The sequence below is a fragment of the Triplophysa dalaica genome, chromosome 18 (genome assembly GCF_015846415.1).
Source record: "Triplophysa dalaica isolate WHDGS20190420 chromosome 18, ASM1584641v1, whole genome shotgun sequence".
Lineage (NCBI taxonomy): Eukaryota > Metazoa > Chordata > Actinopteri > Cypriniformes > Nemacheilidae > Triplophysa > Triplophysa dalaica.
The window spans coordinates 13,530,203-13,548,139 of record NC_079559.1 but is presented as its reverse complement, the minus strand read 5'-3'; the positions used below and the strand labels follow the sequence as shown (position 1 = coordinate 13,548,139).

The 17,937-nt window shown below is 39.1% G+C and overlaps 1 protein-coding gene across 1 annotated transcript in view; it reads left to right on the top strand.

The window, feature by feature from the left end:
- Positions 1-3,830: 3,830 nt before the first annotated feature.
- Positions 3,831-17,937, top strand: part of kcnip3a (Kv channel interacting protein 3a, calsenilin) — a 48,516-nt gene continuing 34,409 nt past the window's right edge. Inside the window, exon 1 of the mRNA XM_056729982.1 lies at positions 3,831-3,946. Coding sequence (XP_056585960.1) covers positions 3,941-3,946 — 6 coding nt within the window. The 5' untranslated portion in view covers positions 3,831-3,940. The remainder of the gene's footprint in view (positions 3,947-17,937) is intronic.

Sequence of the window (17,937 nt, the reverse complement as noted above, 5' to 3'; positions counted from 1 at the left end):
TTCAGATATTTTGTTAATTTGTTTTAGATTTCGAAACAGAAATATTCAAACCTATTTATGACCATTGTAACACATCTCAATAAAATGGAAGGAAGGAGTCGGGAACCGGAAAACATTAAACAACTTTTAATATAAATAATAACAGCCGGCGGCCCCTCACGGACGACCGCCGGCGAACAAAACATAAACATAAATACCAATATAAATACAAACGTAAAACAAGTTCGGGCCCGGTCCTCTCTCTTCGACGGTCCGGTCGCTCGTTCCTTTTATGCTCCCATCTCCTACGTGATTCGAGCCCGGTGTGCGCACAGCTGGCGCTTATTCACAATTACTCACCGGACTCGAACCACGGTCTCGCCCCGCCTACTCTACTACAACCATAAAAACAAATCTCAGACATATTTTTGGTTTGTTTTCATCACAGTTTTAGTCTTAAATGGATATGCAATAAAACCAAAAGAAAAGAGCTTTTCATGAACAGAGCAGATTCTCGTCCACTGGAAGTTCTGCTGCAGCCTCTTGCGACCAGCAGTAAAATATAGTATACTTAAATAAACACACAGTGACAAAATGATATTAATTATGTCAGTAAGTTATGCCAGCTTTACAGAATTTTGGGTGTATATTAAATTTTCCAGCCGGGCAGGCAAGCATCAAACTTTCGACTACACCAGGGGACCTACCGGATGAGCCTGATGGAAATTGAATTCCTTCCAGGCTAAATGTAAGCTGAGATTTTGCTGTCATATACTGTTCTTCCTACTTTCCATTGAATATCAAGTTCATACCAGTCTCATATTCACACTTCAACACCACATGAAGTGGGTTCTCAGAGATTTAGCTTTCTATGACTAAATTGTCCCACCAATGCAGGTGAACATATTGTCACATCGAAGAATGCTTCTGTCAGATACGGTTTCCCTGTGTTCAATTAAAAAATCAAAAGGGAGGTAGGCTTCTAACTAACAACCAGCCTATGAGAAACCCAAAGCGCTAACCACTGCACCAATGGGCCAACTGGATGCAACCTGGTGGATACTGAAACACTTCAAGGCTAAACGTTGGCAGGTAAAGAAGGGGGAACGGTATCTGACAGCTTGTGATCCATGAGATCAAAAGTTCATACTTGTCTTACACTTACACAGCTGAACTTCAACACCCCAGGAAGCAGGTTCTTAGAGTTTCTAGCTAAATTTGTACATCAAAGAAAGATAAAATGACTACAGTTGTTGCTGTAAGATAAGTTTCCCCTGTGTTCAATGAGAAAAAAGAGAGGGAAGAAGGACTCAAACCAATAACCTGCTCATCATAAACTTAAACTAATAACCATAGGTCTTCAGTGGTAGAGCAGGTGTCTGCTCCTTGCTAGAGGTCCTAGATCCAAGGCCTGGTTTTGTGAGATTTTTTTCTCTTTTCAAACACAACGGAATCTTATGTGACAGCAACATTCTCAGTTTGTCAGAATACATTCCCCCATCTATTATGCAAACATTTAGCGAAAACAGGCTTAACATCTCAGAACCCACTGGTTTTGGACTCAAAAGTCAGCAGTGTAAGTCTGAGACATGCATGAACTGTGAATCTGGAACACAGGGGGAATGGTATATGACTGGTGAATGGAACCCATGAATGGTAACTTCTCAGCCATCAGATACCATTCCCCCTTGAAACTGAGAGACATTGAGGTCTAATTACAAGTGCATATAACATGCAGACTGGATGACTGCTCTTTGGTTATAACCTTCAAGTCCTAGATTCATGGCCTGGTTTGTTGAAGCAACCTATTGTGACAGTAACATTCTCAGTTGTCAGTTTACAGTCCCCCATCTATGATGCACACATTTTGCCACTCCAGTGGCAGTGCATTTAGCTCCTGTATACATATGTCTTGAAGGTCCTACCCTGCACAGACATTAACTAACTGCATATTTATTGGTTGTTTACCATTTAAGCGACACATTCCACTGAAAACTGAATTGCGGCCTTTGTGCTTAATATGCCGTTAATGTGTTATTCCACTGGTTGCAGTAGAATGCAGCTGAATGTCCTGTTGACTGAAACGCAATATGCTCTTAAAAAACGTACACTTTCACCTCAATCCCATTTCTGTTCCACATTCAAACCCTGCATACAGTACAGTAATTAAGCTAGCCTAATATGATCTTCACAATGACATTCTTGGGATAGCTAACATGAGCAACAGGGAGACCTGTTCAGGCGTAATGTGACTCATGTGGGCCTTTAAAACTGAGTTGAAATCAAGCTGCCATTTAGCACAGTTATTTTGCAGCACGCAAGTTGTCTCAATACAGAAACTATTCCTGATCCACCCTACAATTATTGTATAAATCTATAAATGACCAGAATCGGAAAACAAAAATAAAAAAAGTTCACATCAGGGTTTACAGTACAGTTCTTTAAGGTACTATATACCTACTTCATATTTGCACATTTTCATTTTCTTTTTTAATCAATACACTCCCTGCAGGGAAAGTGACTCTGGAGTAGACATTTTTTTGCACGATGCTGAATAACTTGCAATTAAGTTCCACATCGTATATCTGCACCCCGAATCCTTTAATAATTATGATTTTAACACATGCTACAATTCCTTCCCCTCACTTGTCTTGCTTGCTTCTTGCACGTGTGTGACAGAAAGAGAGATGCTTGATTCATTGGTGTATAAACTCCATAGTCTCTGCTTATTTGCCGATTTGTAATTGGTCTTTCTGCTTTAAAAGTCTGTGGAATGTGGTCCTGTTTTCTATGACTTAGAGAAAGTGCAGTTTTTATCTATTTTAATAATATGAAAAATATGATACTGCAATTTTACAAGAGAGTGACATTACCGTGTGGTGACATTGCCTCATTCATGCTCATTGGTTAAAATTAGTGCTTGGAACTGGTTGTCATTCCTAGAGAATTATTTGTCATCAATAAAGATAATTGTAAGATTAATAAACTAATGAGTGTTATGGCAGTGTTTCTTTTTCCTAGGTGATCTTTTGTCTTTCATGTTTGGAGCAAATCAATGGTTTTCAATGGTTATTTTTGAGTAGATATAGATATTTTGCTTGTCTCCTGCTGCCTTGCATGTCATCATGTGGATTAGATGGCAAGTCTAATGATCTAAGCAATAAGGAAGGACTGACTGCCGTTTCACTTGCAAGGTTGAACCTTACTGTGGGTTCCTTGGCAGAGAGTGCACTTGTCGTTATGCTGGGATGAGGCTACATGTGACCTCCCCCAGGATTGAGAGAAAGAGCATGTGACATCAAAGGGGGTCGCTTAGTGCAGATTTATAGTCAGACTCTTGACTGTTTAAATATCAAGACATGCTGTTGGTTTAAACAGCACAGCTAGATTTATTGAATCATTACTGCCAAGAGGAATGTCTAAAAGTATTTGATTTTAATGAAAACTGCCACTTATCTTTCCCACATATTCTATTTGTAATTATAGAGGAATTATAGCCATGTTAGATTTGTATAATGTCACTGTTAAATGTTATATTAAAGTGCGAGGCTGTAACCTATTCGTTTTTATAATTTCCATGTATTTTATTTTTTCAATAAAATAGAGGGTGAAGACACATTTTTCACTTTATTGGCACTTACGGTTTCGACATGGCAGCTACGCGATGAGAATACCAGCTGCGTGCGCGCTTCTTTCTTAATTTGCGAGGATAATAATTGTGATGAAATTAATAAAACCCACAGACACATTTCACACGAGCTGTATGAGCACTCGCTCTCTCTCCCTCCCTCTCTCTCTCTCTCTCTCTCTCTCTCGCGCGCGCGCGCACGGATCGTATCCTGGGCATTCCCTAGCATTCCACTTGACGGATCGGCGCGGTGAAGCTGGTGCACTTGGAAGTGTGTGGAAATAGACATTTCTCCTCAGGGCTTGAGGAGGATTCATCACACCACGAGACATAATGCAGGTGTGTAATCCATCACCTTAATTCACAAAATATGTATGTTCAGATTGACGATCCTAGCAGTTGTTGCATTAGTAAAGCGATTTTATTTAAAATGATAAATAATAAACTTGTAACGCTATGTCAAACCCACTGGCATGTTTTGTAGTATATTGTCTTTCATATCATCGACTGTATAAGAGAATGAGTTGTGGTGAAGTTACATAATTTCACTTGAACTGTAGCTTGCTCTGATATGCGCTCGCTGATGTGAGCGCGCGGGGTCGCGATGTCATACAGATGTTGACGTGCCATGATGGAAAATATGTTATTATATATTATATAACACGTACAGACCTCCATGCCGTGCTCTTTAAAGCAGCTATAAACCCCTCTGCATTTAGTCTGTTGTATACCCATGGGTAAAAATCTCTTCAAATGAAATTGCACGCAATGTTTGTTATAAAAAGGTCCCTTATACAGATAAATTTGTATTATGTTTTATTAGGCTATTATGCATCTCGAGCTTATTGCCATATTTTCCCATATGTTTTATTGTTTCAATTTTCTTTTGGTTTTATGAACAATTGTCGTGTTATGCTGTGAATATTTTTAAATATTTAAACTTTTTATAGACAGGTATTAAAAACACGTATTGGAGCTCAAGTATTGATTTATATGGGCTTCTTGCTGTTTGTGAGTCACAGGGATTAAGTGATGAGTTTTAAACCTTTTGGGTGTTCTGTCTTCTGGCTTTAAGAATCCTTACTCACTGAAAGCTTTGACATTTGAAATGTTCAGTAATTTGGTTTTGTCAGCTTTGAAATAAGTGTGTGGATTAAATCCTGTCCTCCGTTTGACAAATGAGTGCATGTACTATGGGGAGCTGTCCCGTGCACATCCCCAGAGCTTTTTTCTATCTAACATGTAGAATCTAGATTTGCTCATTGCCCTGTTATGAGCATGGCACATTTTTGATATTTTGAGATGGACCTATTGGACCTGTTGAAATATTACATTAGTGCATACCATCTGTGAATCTTTTTTATGATTTCTTCCTGTGTTCAATCCAGTTGCAGTGACTTGAGATTGAGCTTGGAATAGTTGACCGAAATACAAAACATGAGATTTGCGTGTAAGACTTTTCTATAAACCATGAAAAATGGGACCTATTTTGTGGTCATGGATGTCATGGCTATGGTGTTCTCCGTTACATACTACAGAAACCAAACACCAGTCTTTAGCTATTCACACCAAATCAATTGATATAGATTAGGTTCTTTCATTAAGGTAATTCAATGTCTCCTAACACATGAACACACACATTCACAAAGTGGCCTCAGTGGGGTCCAGGTGAGCGAGAAGCTGAATAATAAATAATTTGGGGTAATCTATACTGCTTGTTTAATGAAAGGGTAAGAAATAAGAAAAAACTAAGAATAAACAGTGCCATGGTGAACCAAAGATCATCTGCCTCATGAGCACATACAGATTGTTCTGTTTACGGATTCTTAATAAACATATTTTTTAATTTGAGATTCAAAGCAGCAGTGCTGGATTGATGTTGTATTCGTTAGATTTGGACTCATAAACTGGAAATGTATCTTTTGAGCTGCTTCACCCGTAACTGAATCGGCTGACTGCAGCAGACCGTTTGGCCTCGCTGCTCTGAGTTCTGATCCAGGTTTGGTTCTGAATGTTAAGCAAACATAAGCCTAGAACCTGAAACAGCGATATGTGCAGCCCTGAAATAAATCAGAAACATAAATTGAGAGAATGTAAATGAATACTAACCGTGGTATAAACGAAGGCTTGTGCAGTTTGGTGGAAGGAGAACATGAAATAATGTTGATGCATTCAGAAAAAGAACAAAGCTCGAAAGCTTTGTGAATTACCAAAATATAATGTTGCACTTGCATATAGTAAATGAATGCAGTAGATACTCATTTAACACATAAATATACTACAGTTATCATATAGTCCCCCACAGATGGTCTGAAGTTGACGTTGTGTGACAGACATGGCACGAGAACTGTTAATGGAGATTCACCAACCGTTTTTGTGTGTCACTTATTATGATAAACGTGCTAGTGCACCTGCTCTAAACAATGCTGATCTCACATCCTCGAAGAAAGGACTGGGGTGTAAGTTCAATGCACCGATGACAAATCTTTTCCTGAACTTAATCCTCAGCATGGAGTCCTTCAGTGAGGAAAACTGACCTGCTGGCTGTTAGCAGCAGATGAGAAATGGCGCATGTTCTCTATTGACTCTAAACAGTCCCTGTAGACGCATTATCAACAGACCTGCGTGTACAATCGGGCAGAGGAAGCAAGCCAAAAGCATTATTGAAACAGGTTTTTTTAGTGTGGCATTCAATAAACGGCATCCTCTGAGAGGTACCGCGTGCTTGCATCAAAAATGCATAGAGTTCAAAAGAATGACCTTGTGGGTATTTTACATCTGTGCCCATGCATGCATATGTTCTGTAGAAATTCTGTTTGTGGTGTGATGTGCACATGCCAATGCAAGCATTTTTCTGCAATGACATACCTGTGAATGAGAACCAGATATTGTTACAGATGAAAATGTGAGTGATTGCAGGGGATGGTGCAGTTATGAGTATGCTGAAGGATTTTGACCCACCTTTTGCTAGGGTGTTCTGGGTGGTGGCTAGGACACTTGTGCGTGGTTGTTAAGGTGTTCTGTTTGCAATGCAGTTGGTCAAAATCGCCCAATTTTTATGGATTCCCTGACAATACAATCCAGACATCAACATATCAGTCAATTTAGGGGTGTTTTCTATTCTATGAGGGAAATATAAATGCCTTTTGGACATGTAGAAAGGATGCGCTCTTTTAGCACCAAAATACTTTGTGTGAATTCTGTTAATTGTAATATACAAACCAGAAGCAATCATTATTATTATATTTTTTATAATTATTTTTGTTTGCATATTTATGATATGGATGTGACATTTCACAATTATGGACATGAGAATTTTAAACGCTGCACTTTTAGACATAAAAACGCTTCAATGAGACATTGCATGGGAATTTAAACCAACACTTTTTGACTTTTGACAGATCAGTATTGTAAAAACCTTTTTTTTAGGTACCGTAAGGTTGATATTTACATGATATGGCCAGGGTTCGTTCAGTAATGTAAGTCTGTAAGATTTATTTTCCCTTTTTTAATCATACACCAGGTGACAACTGTAGGCTTAAAAACATTCTAGTAATCGCATCTCTCATCTGAGCTTTGGCCAGTGGCTGGTGCATACAGACTGTACATATGAGCCATTGGCTTGCATGGATGTTTAAGTCTTACCTGGGTCCTTTCTTGTTCTCAGACCCCCTCTTTCCTACCTGTTTTCCTGTCTGCTCTCTCCACTGTCCTGAACAAAGGCAAAAATCCACAAAAAAGATTACAAAGTGATATCTTATTCATTGATACGACCTGGGGTTGTCCTGCAATAGCAAGTCTGTACGAGTTCATAGAGTTCAAAGGATGACCGGTTAATTTACATCTATGCTCAACCATACATACATCCAGTAGAAATTCTGTTTGTTTCTACTGAACATATGAGCTAGCTTTCATATCTGTAGCGCATGCGTGCCAAAGGTAGTATATAATAATCAGTTAAAAAAAACATGTTGGACCTGTATGCAAATATGGCATAAATAAAAGCATTTAGGCATGATAATCTCTCCGAGGCATTTGTGCATGCAAACAAGATGCACTGACCAGATGAATTGCTTTCACTGCCCCCCGCATTTTCACATGCACTGTAATAAATAGATGTGCTCCCCTTGCAGCCCTGCCACCCAGACGTGCGTATGGAGCCGCCGTCCACCCACTCGCAGATGCACCAACTTCAAAAAGCCAGCAGGCACTCTCTCTCTTTTCCACACTCTGCCACCACAGAGACAAGCAGCCGCAAATAGCCTCTCGTCACCTTAACACACCACGGATACACAGGTCTCTCCTATTGACTATCAGGGGGTTGCAGTAGACATGATCTTCCACAATTATGAGAGCACACGAACGTCCAGACACGCTCTCTTTGAAAAGGTCAAGGCTTTATTCACGTGTTACTGTAGATCAGAATCACGTTTGAGGCAGGGACAAGCTGAGCCATCAGGACAGTTAGATTTGAAAGACCTGAAAGAGGAGAAGAAGCTATGAAAATAATCCTCTTTGTTGCTCTGTCCCCATCTCTGTATTCTCAATCCTCACCTTGGGAACAGCAGAGCCCCTGTTGTCTGTTTTCCATCTGACTTTTTAATCAGCCTCTCATTTAGGCCGGCAAGACAATGCCAGACATCTCTCAATACAATCAATCTCTGCGATCAGGCAGGATCAGACCTTCCAAGATTTGAAGTCCACACGCAGGATTTAGAGGCTTTCCATGTCGATTAATTTTGTCTAATCCTAAAGGACGGGGACAGAGCCAAATAGACTCTTAGCGAATAAAAGGGCAGCTGTTTCATAAGGGGATTTTACAGGTTATGAAAGCTGTTTTACGATGTAACAATAGTTCAAGAACGGTCAGATATACCTTTTTACAATTTTTATGCTGGTTTAGCCTGGTTTGTTTTGATTTTAGTCAAATTTAGATTGTGTTCTAGCTAGTGGAAAGATGATGTTATTTAAAAGCAAAAAGCATCCAAAACAGATGTTGGTGACCAGCCCTGTTGGCCATTTAAACAGGGCTCACATCTGATTGGTCCAGAACCTGTCATTGAACATTCCAGGAACAATGACATCTTGTACTTTTCTCTTGAAATCTCTTTTAAATATTTCATCTCAGAAAAGAGATTTTTGCATTTGTGTACCTGTTTACTCCCGTTATTTTTTGGGCGGTCCTAAACCAGGATGACTGACAGAGCCGTGTGCTCGCTGTAGATCAGAAGGTTTACATAAGAGACCAGACACAAGGAGGCAACACACACATTCCCTTTTGACATTAAGAGAAACACTGCGACTCTCTCATGTGGTAACAGATCCCAAGAACAGAGAGAACGTGTGAGAGGAAGGAACAGGGGAAATGATATACTATACAGGAGATGGGTTTTTTTGGAGGGAGAAAACAGTACAATATAAAACAGAAAAAAGAGGCAAGGAAGGGAGTGAAGGAGAGATTGTGAGATATGGTATCAGACACCAGGCGTGGGAGGACAGGAAGCCAGCATGGCAAGAAAGATTGACAGGAAAAGTTATCGAGCGGGAAAGGCAGATGGAGTTAGAGCAAGTATCTGGAGGCAAGAATGGAGAGAAATGGATAAACGGAGCGGAAGATGGAGAGATTTTGGCTTACATCAGGAAAAGGGAGAAGATTTCAGCTTGAGTTTGTGCTGTGTCTGGAGATGAGTAGGTATTTTATACTGTAGTCGGAAGCTGAAGAGAATGAAGGTGGAGATTGAGGAGCAGCAGGTGTGTGAGTTGATTAGGGGGTCTTTCTTTTCTTTCCTCTCTCTTCGTCTCAGGGGAGAATATGCGTCGGTTGGTCTCAGCTAAAAATAAACTCCTTCTTGTCTTGTTCTCTCTCTCTCTCTCTCTCTCTCTCTCTCTCTCTGTCTGTAGGGCTCGTACAACAGCAGGGCCAGTAGTTGAAAGCCGCAACAAGTTAAAACCAGATGGCAATAGAATGCAACACATGGTGAATTTATACAAATTTATACAAACTATACCAGTTTAACATGGTTTGGTGGTCTTAGTTGGTTTAAGGTGGTCAGCCAGCTAACTCCATTTTTTAGCCAAGAGATATGCAAATGTTTCTTTCCAAAATGACCAATTTGTTTTCAATCAGCCGAAACGTAAAGGGGGTCTCATTTGACAAAAGTGCAGTACCTCATTGGGCCTTTAAAAACGAAAAATTGCGTTCAGCTATGCTTAAATCACATCGCACCACAGAGCGCCCTTACATAGTATGAAGCCCCATTCACACTGGCACTGACAGATGTACATGGTCTCATTCATTTCTATGGTATCTTAGCAACTTCTAGCGACAGGAGCAACAGGGACTATTGGCGCAAGGAAGTAGCTGTGTCTTGTGTGAATTATATGACTTTATTGCTGCGTCCCAATTTGCATACTATCCGTCCAAAATAGTATTCGAAAATATAATTAGTATGTCCCAAATCATAGTATGTTGAAAAGAGTATTCCAAAGAGTCCTGGATGGTCTACTACGTCCGGTAGAAATCCGAAGTGCAGAATGATGCACAATCGAATTGCAAATGACCCACAACTCACTGTGAGTGGGCGGAGTTAAGTGACACTCCACTGCATAAATGAAATTAACATTTACATTTACAATTAGGCATTTGGCAGACGCTTTTATCCAAAGCGACTTACATTGCTTTTATCCTATACATTTTACATGGGTATTTGCAATCCCCTGGGATCGAACCCACAAGCTTGCGTTGTTAACGCTATGCTCTTACCACTTAGCTACAGAAAAGCTAATTAAATAAGTAATATGTCACTAAATTAATAAATATAACTATAGAGTTAACGTTATATGAAACAATGAGTAAATAAATACTTGATATGGTAATACGAGCTTTATGTGTGTACAGTTAATGGCCACATTGTTTTCTAGGCAACAAGGGCCACCTCTGTTTCTCTGTTAGTTTGTCTCAGTGCCGGCATATTGTTTTGCTATACACTTAAATTGATATACTTTGCATAACAAAAACAGTACATACTTTTAGAGCATGATATAAGAAGGCAAATTTGGCATATGTCTTGTCAGTTACTGCAGTGTTTGTTTATGTTAACTGTTACTGGAGCAACCAAAACTAGAAACACCTTCTAATAGGCCCTTTTCACAATGACGTCACTTAACTTCCGCCTTTTGCGCAAAGCAGTGTATCAGAACATCCATCTTGCAACAAGCAAGAAGAAGAACTGACAGAACACTTATTCAAGTACTTATCCTACCACGTTCGCTAACACAAAACGAAAACAAAACACTTATCTTGATAATCAAACAGGGGCTGTTCAACGAAGAATTTGTATTCTTTATCTAGCTTCGATCTTGCTGTAAGCGAAATCGTTCTCTGCACGATGTTGTACATCATCTATCTGTATTTGTGGCAGCTGTTCAAGGGATTTGGTAAACTCCGTTCTGAGGCGCTAGTGGAAGTAGCGATACACTGCTTTGCGGCAGAACGGAAGAAGCATGACATCATGTGAAAAGGGCCTATTGGGAGCCACAGAGATGACGTCTTTTAGTAGGCCAATATAAATAGCGATGCAATGGTTCCCTTGACCAAAAGCCTATGATTTTTCCCAAAGACTTTTGGAAGATCGCAAAATATAAGCTCTTTGTTTAACAAAGGTTTGTGATGTTTACACCTTTTGCCCATCAAAAACATCTTTGCAAATACACATTTGTTACTTTTGAAGCCAAAATACAATCGCCAGAAGTGGAAAGCTATTATGATTCTATAAACAGACTACGATATGGTCGCTCGATAACAACGTTACCACCATCAAGCCTCTGACAACTCTTTCAAACTTTATTAAAAATGTGTTCCCTGGTAAGTAAATAGACTGTGAATGGTGTAATGGACGATGGAACAAGAAGTCCTAAAATGCTAAGGCTAGCGGTGTGAACGCGGCTTTACATTTAATTACATAATATTTGTTATGAGCATTTGCAGATAACTAACCGGGGTGGCTTGCTATGACCAATCTCACCAATCAGTTAATTAGCCCGGATGGCTTTTCCTGACAAATCTCACAAATCAGATAACTAACTGGCTAGTTTCCTACCAATCTCACAAATCATCCTATTAGTTTGGGAGGAAACCCCTACAAATAGACTAGACGCCTTAGCCTCATTTTCTCTAAAGTTTCGCAGCATCCCTCCTCCACCCCAACTGCTTACCATCAGCCTGTTTTTACCGTAGAAAAATGGGGGGAACGACCCGAGTCTGGGACAGCCCGCCAAATACGCATACTATCTGTCCCTTATTATCCGTACCTATTATCTGTTAGGCGAACACGTGAAATGACTTGTTTGGCTAGCGTCAGGGTAGTTTATGCCAGCTAAATTAATATAAAACTACAATATCGTACCGTCATTTCAAATGTTACACAACACTGTACCATTATAATAACATTTACCGTGGTTTGTTTATTGTTTCACATTCAAAAGCCACCTGATGTCCAATAATATATGAAGTTACAGTCAGCCTATGATCAGCTCTGTGCTATCATGTCTCTGAACCGGAGAACACTCCCGTACAACCGCTCACTTGACACTTACGCGAAATTAAGACTTAATGTTAAAACTGTCTGGATCAACCCCAATCTCATTCACCATTTAGGAAATACAGTAATAAATGGCTGATTTAAGGGCGCCGCTTCCGCAGCTCTCATAGTGAAGAGAGCGGGACTCTTCGGGTTGTAAAGCGTGTTTGATTAGGCGAGAACTTTGACGAGAGGCTGAAGTGTATTGTGTTGTAATGGAATTTCTTAATTTCTTTTAGCGCACATGCGAGACTGTCAGTTTTGAAAACGTATATCTTCTTAATGGGAATTTTGTCAGCGTGTAGGAGCATATTAGTTTATTGAAATCCTTAAGGCTAACTTATTTTTAATGAAAGGAAAAAAACTATCATTTTGATTTCACTGGGGCTTTAAAACTGGCCGGTCTTGCGTCAGGGAGAGATTTTGACCTTGAGCTCTCCCATATATAATGTGTGCATCTGTGGTGCTTCACTTCACTGTATGCGCCCTACCTTAAGTGTCTAATATCCACAAAGAAACCTTGTCTTTAAAACAGCATTTTCTTTTTTGTACCAGTGAGCTTTCCCATTTCCAGACCTGTTATGAAGCGTACAGTATAGACGACAAACCATCCTATTAGATGTTGACATTAACAAACCTCCCTGTCCATCACTCCATAATATACATTATGGCAAGATGTTACTTCAATCGCATCATTTCAAAACTGTGCGTGAAAGGACAGGCTCTTATATTAAATTATATTAGATAATATATTATATTATCTAATGTGTGATCTGAGGAAGCACTTACTGTCTATCACAGAGTCCTTGACTAATACTGAATAAGTAATTCATCCAACATTATTCCTTTCTACATCACTCTCTCTTTTCTTTTCTCTTAATCTTTTTCAGCGTTTCACAGTGGTTAGGCTGGAAGTCACTACAGCTCTTTGAAGACTCTGGCCTTAGGCTGGTCTTCAGTCAGTGGGCTGTGGTGCGTTCAGATGGAACATAAAAGCTGACCTCATCTCACGACCTTGGCTGGCTGATAACACATGGTGGGATAGGGCTACGTTATATCTTTTTTAATCTTTTCTCTCCTATTTTTCTTTTTTACCGCACAAGCACCAACAATCTGACATGACCTGCGTGAAGTTGGCCCCCCTCCCAACACAAAACATTTGCAAAATATCCTCAATCGTTTGTGCTCCGTTTGTGCTGGTTTGTGCCGTAAAAAAATGTGTTTGTGCTGCTTCAGTTTTTCAGATAATAGAAGAATAATTTTAGGTCATTCGGAGGTCACTCATCCCCCCGACATGCTCCAAAACCACCGAAAATAGTCCCCCTTGTTTGTGCTCCGTTTGTGCTGGTTGTTCCGCGAAAAGTTGTGTTTGTGCTGCTACGTTTTTTTAAATATTAGACATTGAATTATAGGCGATGACGTCACCAGCCCCCAGACATGCTCCAAACTCACCCAAAATAGCATCAATCGTTTGTGCTCCGTTTGTGCTGGTTTGTGCCGTAAAAAAACGTTTGTGCTGCTTTAATTGTTTTAATATTAGACATTGAATTAGAGGCGATGATGTCATCAGCCCATCGACATGCTCCGAAATCATCCAAATAATAATAAATAATTGTCTACTCTTCATGGGTTCTCTTGTCTTTTTCTTTATTTACACGGAGTAGCCTATCATCTGCTACGGTTCACTGCCACCACTGCGCATCACACAATGTTAAACAAGATCCCGTGGGAAATAGTGTTTGTAGAGTAAAAATCCATTATTAAGTTACTATTTCAAATTTCTGGCAAATGTAAGTACAACATTTTCACACTGCCAGTTACAATATTATTAGACCTCCTTAAAAAAGTAAGGAAGGAAATTCAAGAAAGCTTAGATTGTCAATATTTATTCAACCAAAAACTCCTTGCTAGTATCAGTATCCGTTATAAAATACTAATTACAGCTGCATGTCTCTAAAATTGTGACCCCGGGCTCAAGTCTCATTGCTTATGAGATCATGAGCAACAAAGTTTGATTTTAACCATTCATTTTTACTATGATTTCAATTTGTGATAAAGTCGATTTTAAATCGAAGGTATTTTCACACACTGTTCTTTACATTATGTAGGATGATTTCATGTTAAAAACAGCAATTCACATACGAAACACTTCAGCTGGGTTTTCACAGAAAGGGACACATAATATTCTTATGTGTAACCCTGCAAACAGAGTTCAAGTTTTTTTTGGGTGGTTTGCTGTTTTATACATAAAATCATCCTACATAATGTAAAGAACAGTGTGTGAAAATATCCTCATATCTTTAAATGAACATTCTGTGAAAATATAATATTGATATATTTAATAAATCATTTCACAATTTCCATATCACAATTTTAAATCATAGTTAAAATCAAACATTGTTGCTCATGACCTCATTGTTTATGATAATTTAGCCTGATTTTCATAGGCAGGTTCACATTTATTGTTAGTACATAATATTATCCTAATATTCTGACCAATACAGTTATCCTTGAAAATCTTCACGTTTCATTTCAGAAATGGATTGAATTCATGCCTGAAACAGTTGAGTACAAAAACAAGTTCTCTAAAACACAAAAAAGGAATATACAATTTTAAAGCCTGGCATCTGGCATATCACGCATGTGATAAATTCTCATATCTGGCAAGGAGTGAAGAGCGCTTGCACATTTGCCTTTAAAAGAGCTAAGGTTTACCCATCAGTCACAGAGAAATACATTGAAATCAGAGGCAACTGTAACGAGTGTCATGCCAACATTCGAATAAAATGTGACCGAGAGCCTGAAATGAACAGCCCGATGGTGCTCAAGTGTTTTTTCACAAACACCGATGACACCCTCCACACTGGCTAAGTAGTAGGCTACCTTTAGATGGTGTTTCCTCAAGGACATAAGTGAGGCCGCCACGCGTCATCATTTTTAAAGCGTCATGACCGGATATAATTGAATGTGTGTTTGTATCTTTCAGGGGACCAATAAAATGCAACGATTGCATGGTTCCAAATGTGTTTTTTCCTGTTGACTATCTATAAGGATTAATAATATTTTCAATAAATACTTGTATGCCATATGCACAGGTATACAAGGAAAGCTCTGCAGAATTGTAAGGCCCATTTTTTGTCATTTTATTTCATATTTGTTTGCTGAATCTCTCTTTAGGCGTATGGGAAATGTGATTATTAACTGAAAAGCTGAAATTCTTTATTATACAAAAGCAAACTTAAATCTTACAAAAAACATTTTTTCCCTGAAGTCATTTTTTGTGTGTACTTCTTCAATAACTGATTTTGTTTATTCATTTATGGGTTTCGGTTTTCCCATCTTGCTTAATGATCTATGAGGATTTGTTTTAGACTTCATTGTTTGACTTTGAGAAAATTGGGTTTTTACCCCACATAACTCTGCTGTTTTAGTCTATACAACAACATGCTAAGTAGCAATGGTAACAAAGGTTTTTTTAATTGACTCTTAATAATCAGCCAAAAAAATATATACTCATTAGAAATGGAAATGCTTCTACTAGTCTTACCGGTTGTTGTGCGTAGTGTTGGTCTCTAGCTCCACAGTAGACGTGTTGCTCTGTTCTCATTAAAAATGCAGCTTTACGTAGCCTTAATGTATCTGTGATCAATGCTAAGCACTACTTACAACATTAGGTTAAAGACCACTGTGTGCCTTGGGTTTTTTATACAGAATGTCATACTGCTGTAACTATTTCTGTAGCATGCAGTATGTATACAATGCACAGTATGCACATTTTCAGTGTTGATACTACGTTTTGTCGCCTTTAAATTAAAAGGTCGTTTTTGACATTATTGTAAAATAAGAGTTATTCGCATTTTCTAAATTAGTGGTTCTCAAACTTTTCCATTGTGAGGCCCCCTTTGTGTAGAGTGCATCACTTTGCGGACCCACTAAATAAAAACGTAGATCTTAGATTTAAAATGTTAACTAAGCATACATTTATACAATGCTGGAATATCAATTATTTTAGTTGGTGGTCTTATTTTTCTGATGTTTGATTGCATAGAAATTATGATACATTTCTATGTTTCATAAAATGCCACAAAAACTGTGCCCAACACCCCCTTTTGTGCACAACTGTACTATGATACATTATTCTGTGACAACTTATTTACATTATGTTATGTTTTTTTTTCTTTACATTGTGTACATTTTGGGACTTGTGTCTCCACAGAGTCAAATTGAATGCTTTAACGTTTTATCTTAAAGGTTTTAAGAATGTCATGATTCTCAGACAGAGACCCAAGAGCAGACGGCGTAGAGGAAAAACAAAGACTTTATTTAAAAATCCCACGGGGGGCAAAACGTCAAGGAAAACAACACAAACAGAAAACTTCCCACGAGGGGGCAAAAACAAGAGACTCCTGATGATAAATAATATAATCCAAAAAACACAAAGAAATCCAAAACACGACCGGGTAAATCAGGAACACGTTGTCAGACGGGGAATTACGAGACATGGCCTCAATAACGAACTGGTACGGGACAGAGGAAACTGGGGCATAGTATATGGAACACTAACGGGATATAATCACATGGGGAAGGTGACGGCAGGTGATGGGAATAAACCCCTAAAAGGAAGATTATAGGGAAACAAGGGGGCGGGGCATGGAGGACACGTGGCGCAATGTCATAACAAAGGCCACGTGTTTCCACACAGAATGCAACAAAGACATGGTACTGTCTCGACCCTGTCCAAAGAAACAGAAAGCACCAGACGAGAAGGACAGGATCATTGCATTAGAATGCAGATTAAACCTTTTATTTACACGGCGACAATTTGGCAAAACGCAGTATACAACGTGTTCAATTTTCCAATTTCATTGGACATGGAATCTCTTTCTGGACTTATTAGCTATTTGGTAAAACTACCAACACATATGCAATACAGTTTTACTGAACATTTTATAAAAATGCGAAATTGAAGAATAGGTCAAAACGGGGTGCCTACTTAATTAAACCATGACGTCATTGCTGTTTGTAATGTTTAGCATCGCATGCTGTGTTCTTTTCACATACAGGTTTAATAAAATCTATACTACTGAAGGTGTTTTCAGCAAACGTTATGTTTGTCAGTGAGTTCTGCACACAGCCTATATGGTGGTGGATTGTGACTTTTAAATGTGGGTTTTGTGTGTGGGTTTGTGAGCTGGTTGAGGAATAGTATGTTTTAATGGTGACTGCACACCTGATGTAATGCACAAATCTTCTCTTCTCTCTAAACACAGGAGTCTCCCTCAGGCTTTAATTATACAGCCTTGTCTCAAGTCTGCTTCTCCTGCATGAAATGGCAAACAAGGTTACGCTTTGTATACTTACACATTTATCAAATGGAACAGTGACTGGAATTTGTGTGTTGAGTCAAAGTAGATGATAACTGCATTTTCCTAAAGAAAATGTCAGCTTGTTGCTAGGGCATTGGGTGGCTGCTAGGGTGTGGTTTGGGTGCTTGCTTCATGGCCCAAGTCACTATCCAGGTCTCAGTAGATCTCTGGCCCATTTTAGATGACATTCAGTTATAAATCTTCCAAATCATGTTTTACTGAAAATGTTAAACTCTCAACAGGTTTGTGTGAGGTTTTGGGGTCTCGCACAACGGACACGGCTCTTCCGCATCTGGTGTGCGACCCCTTTAGGTGTAGGATCAGGGTTCCTGTAGCGTAACACAAAGTCATGGGTTCATTTGCCAAGGAATGAGTGTACTCATAA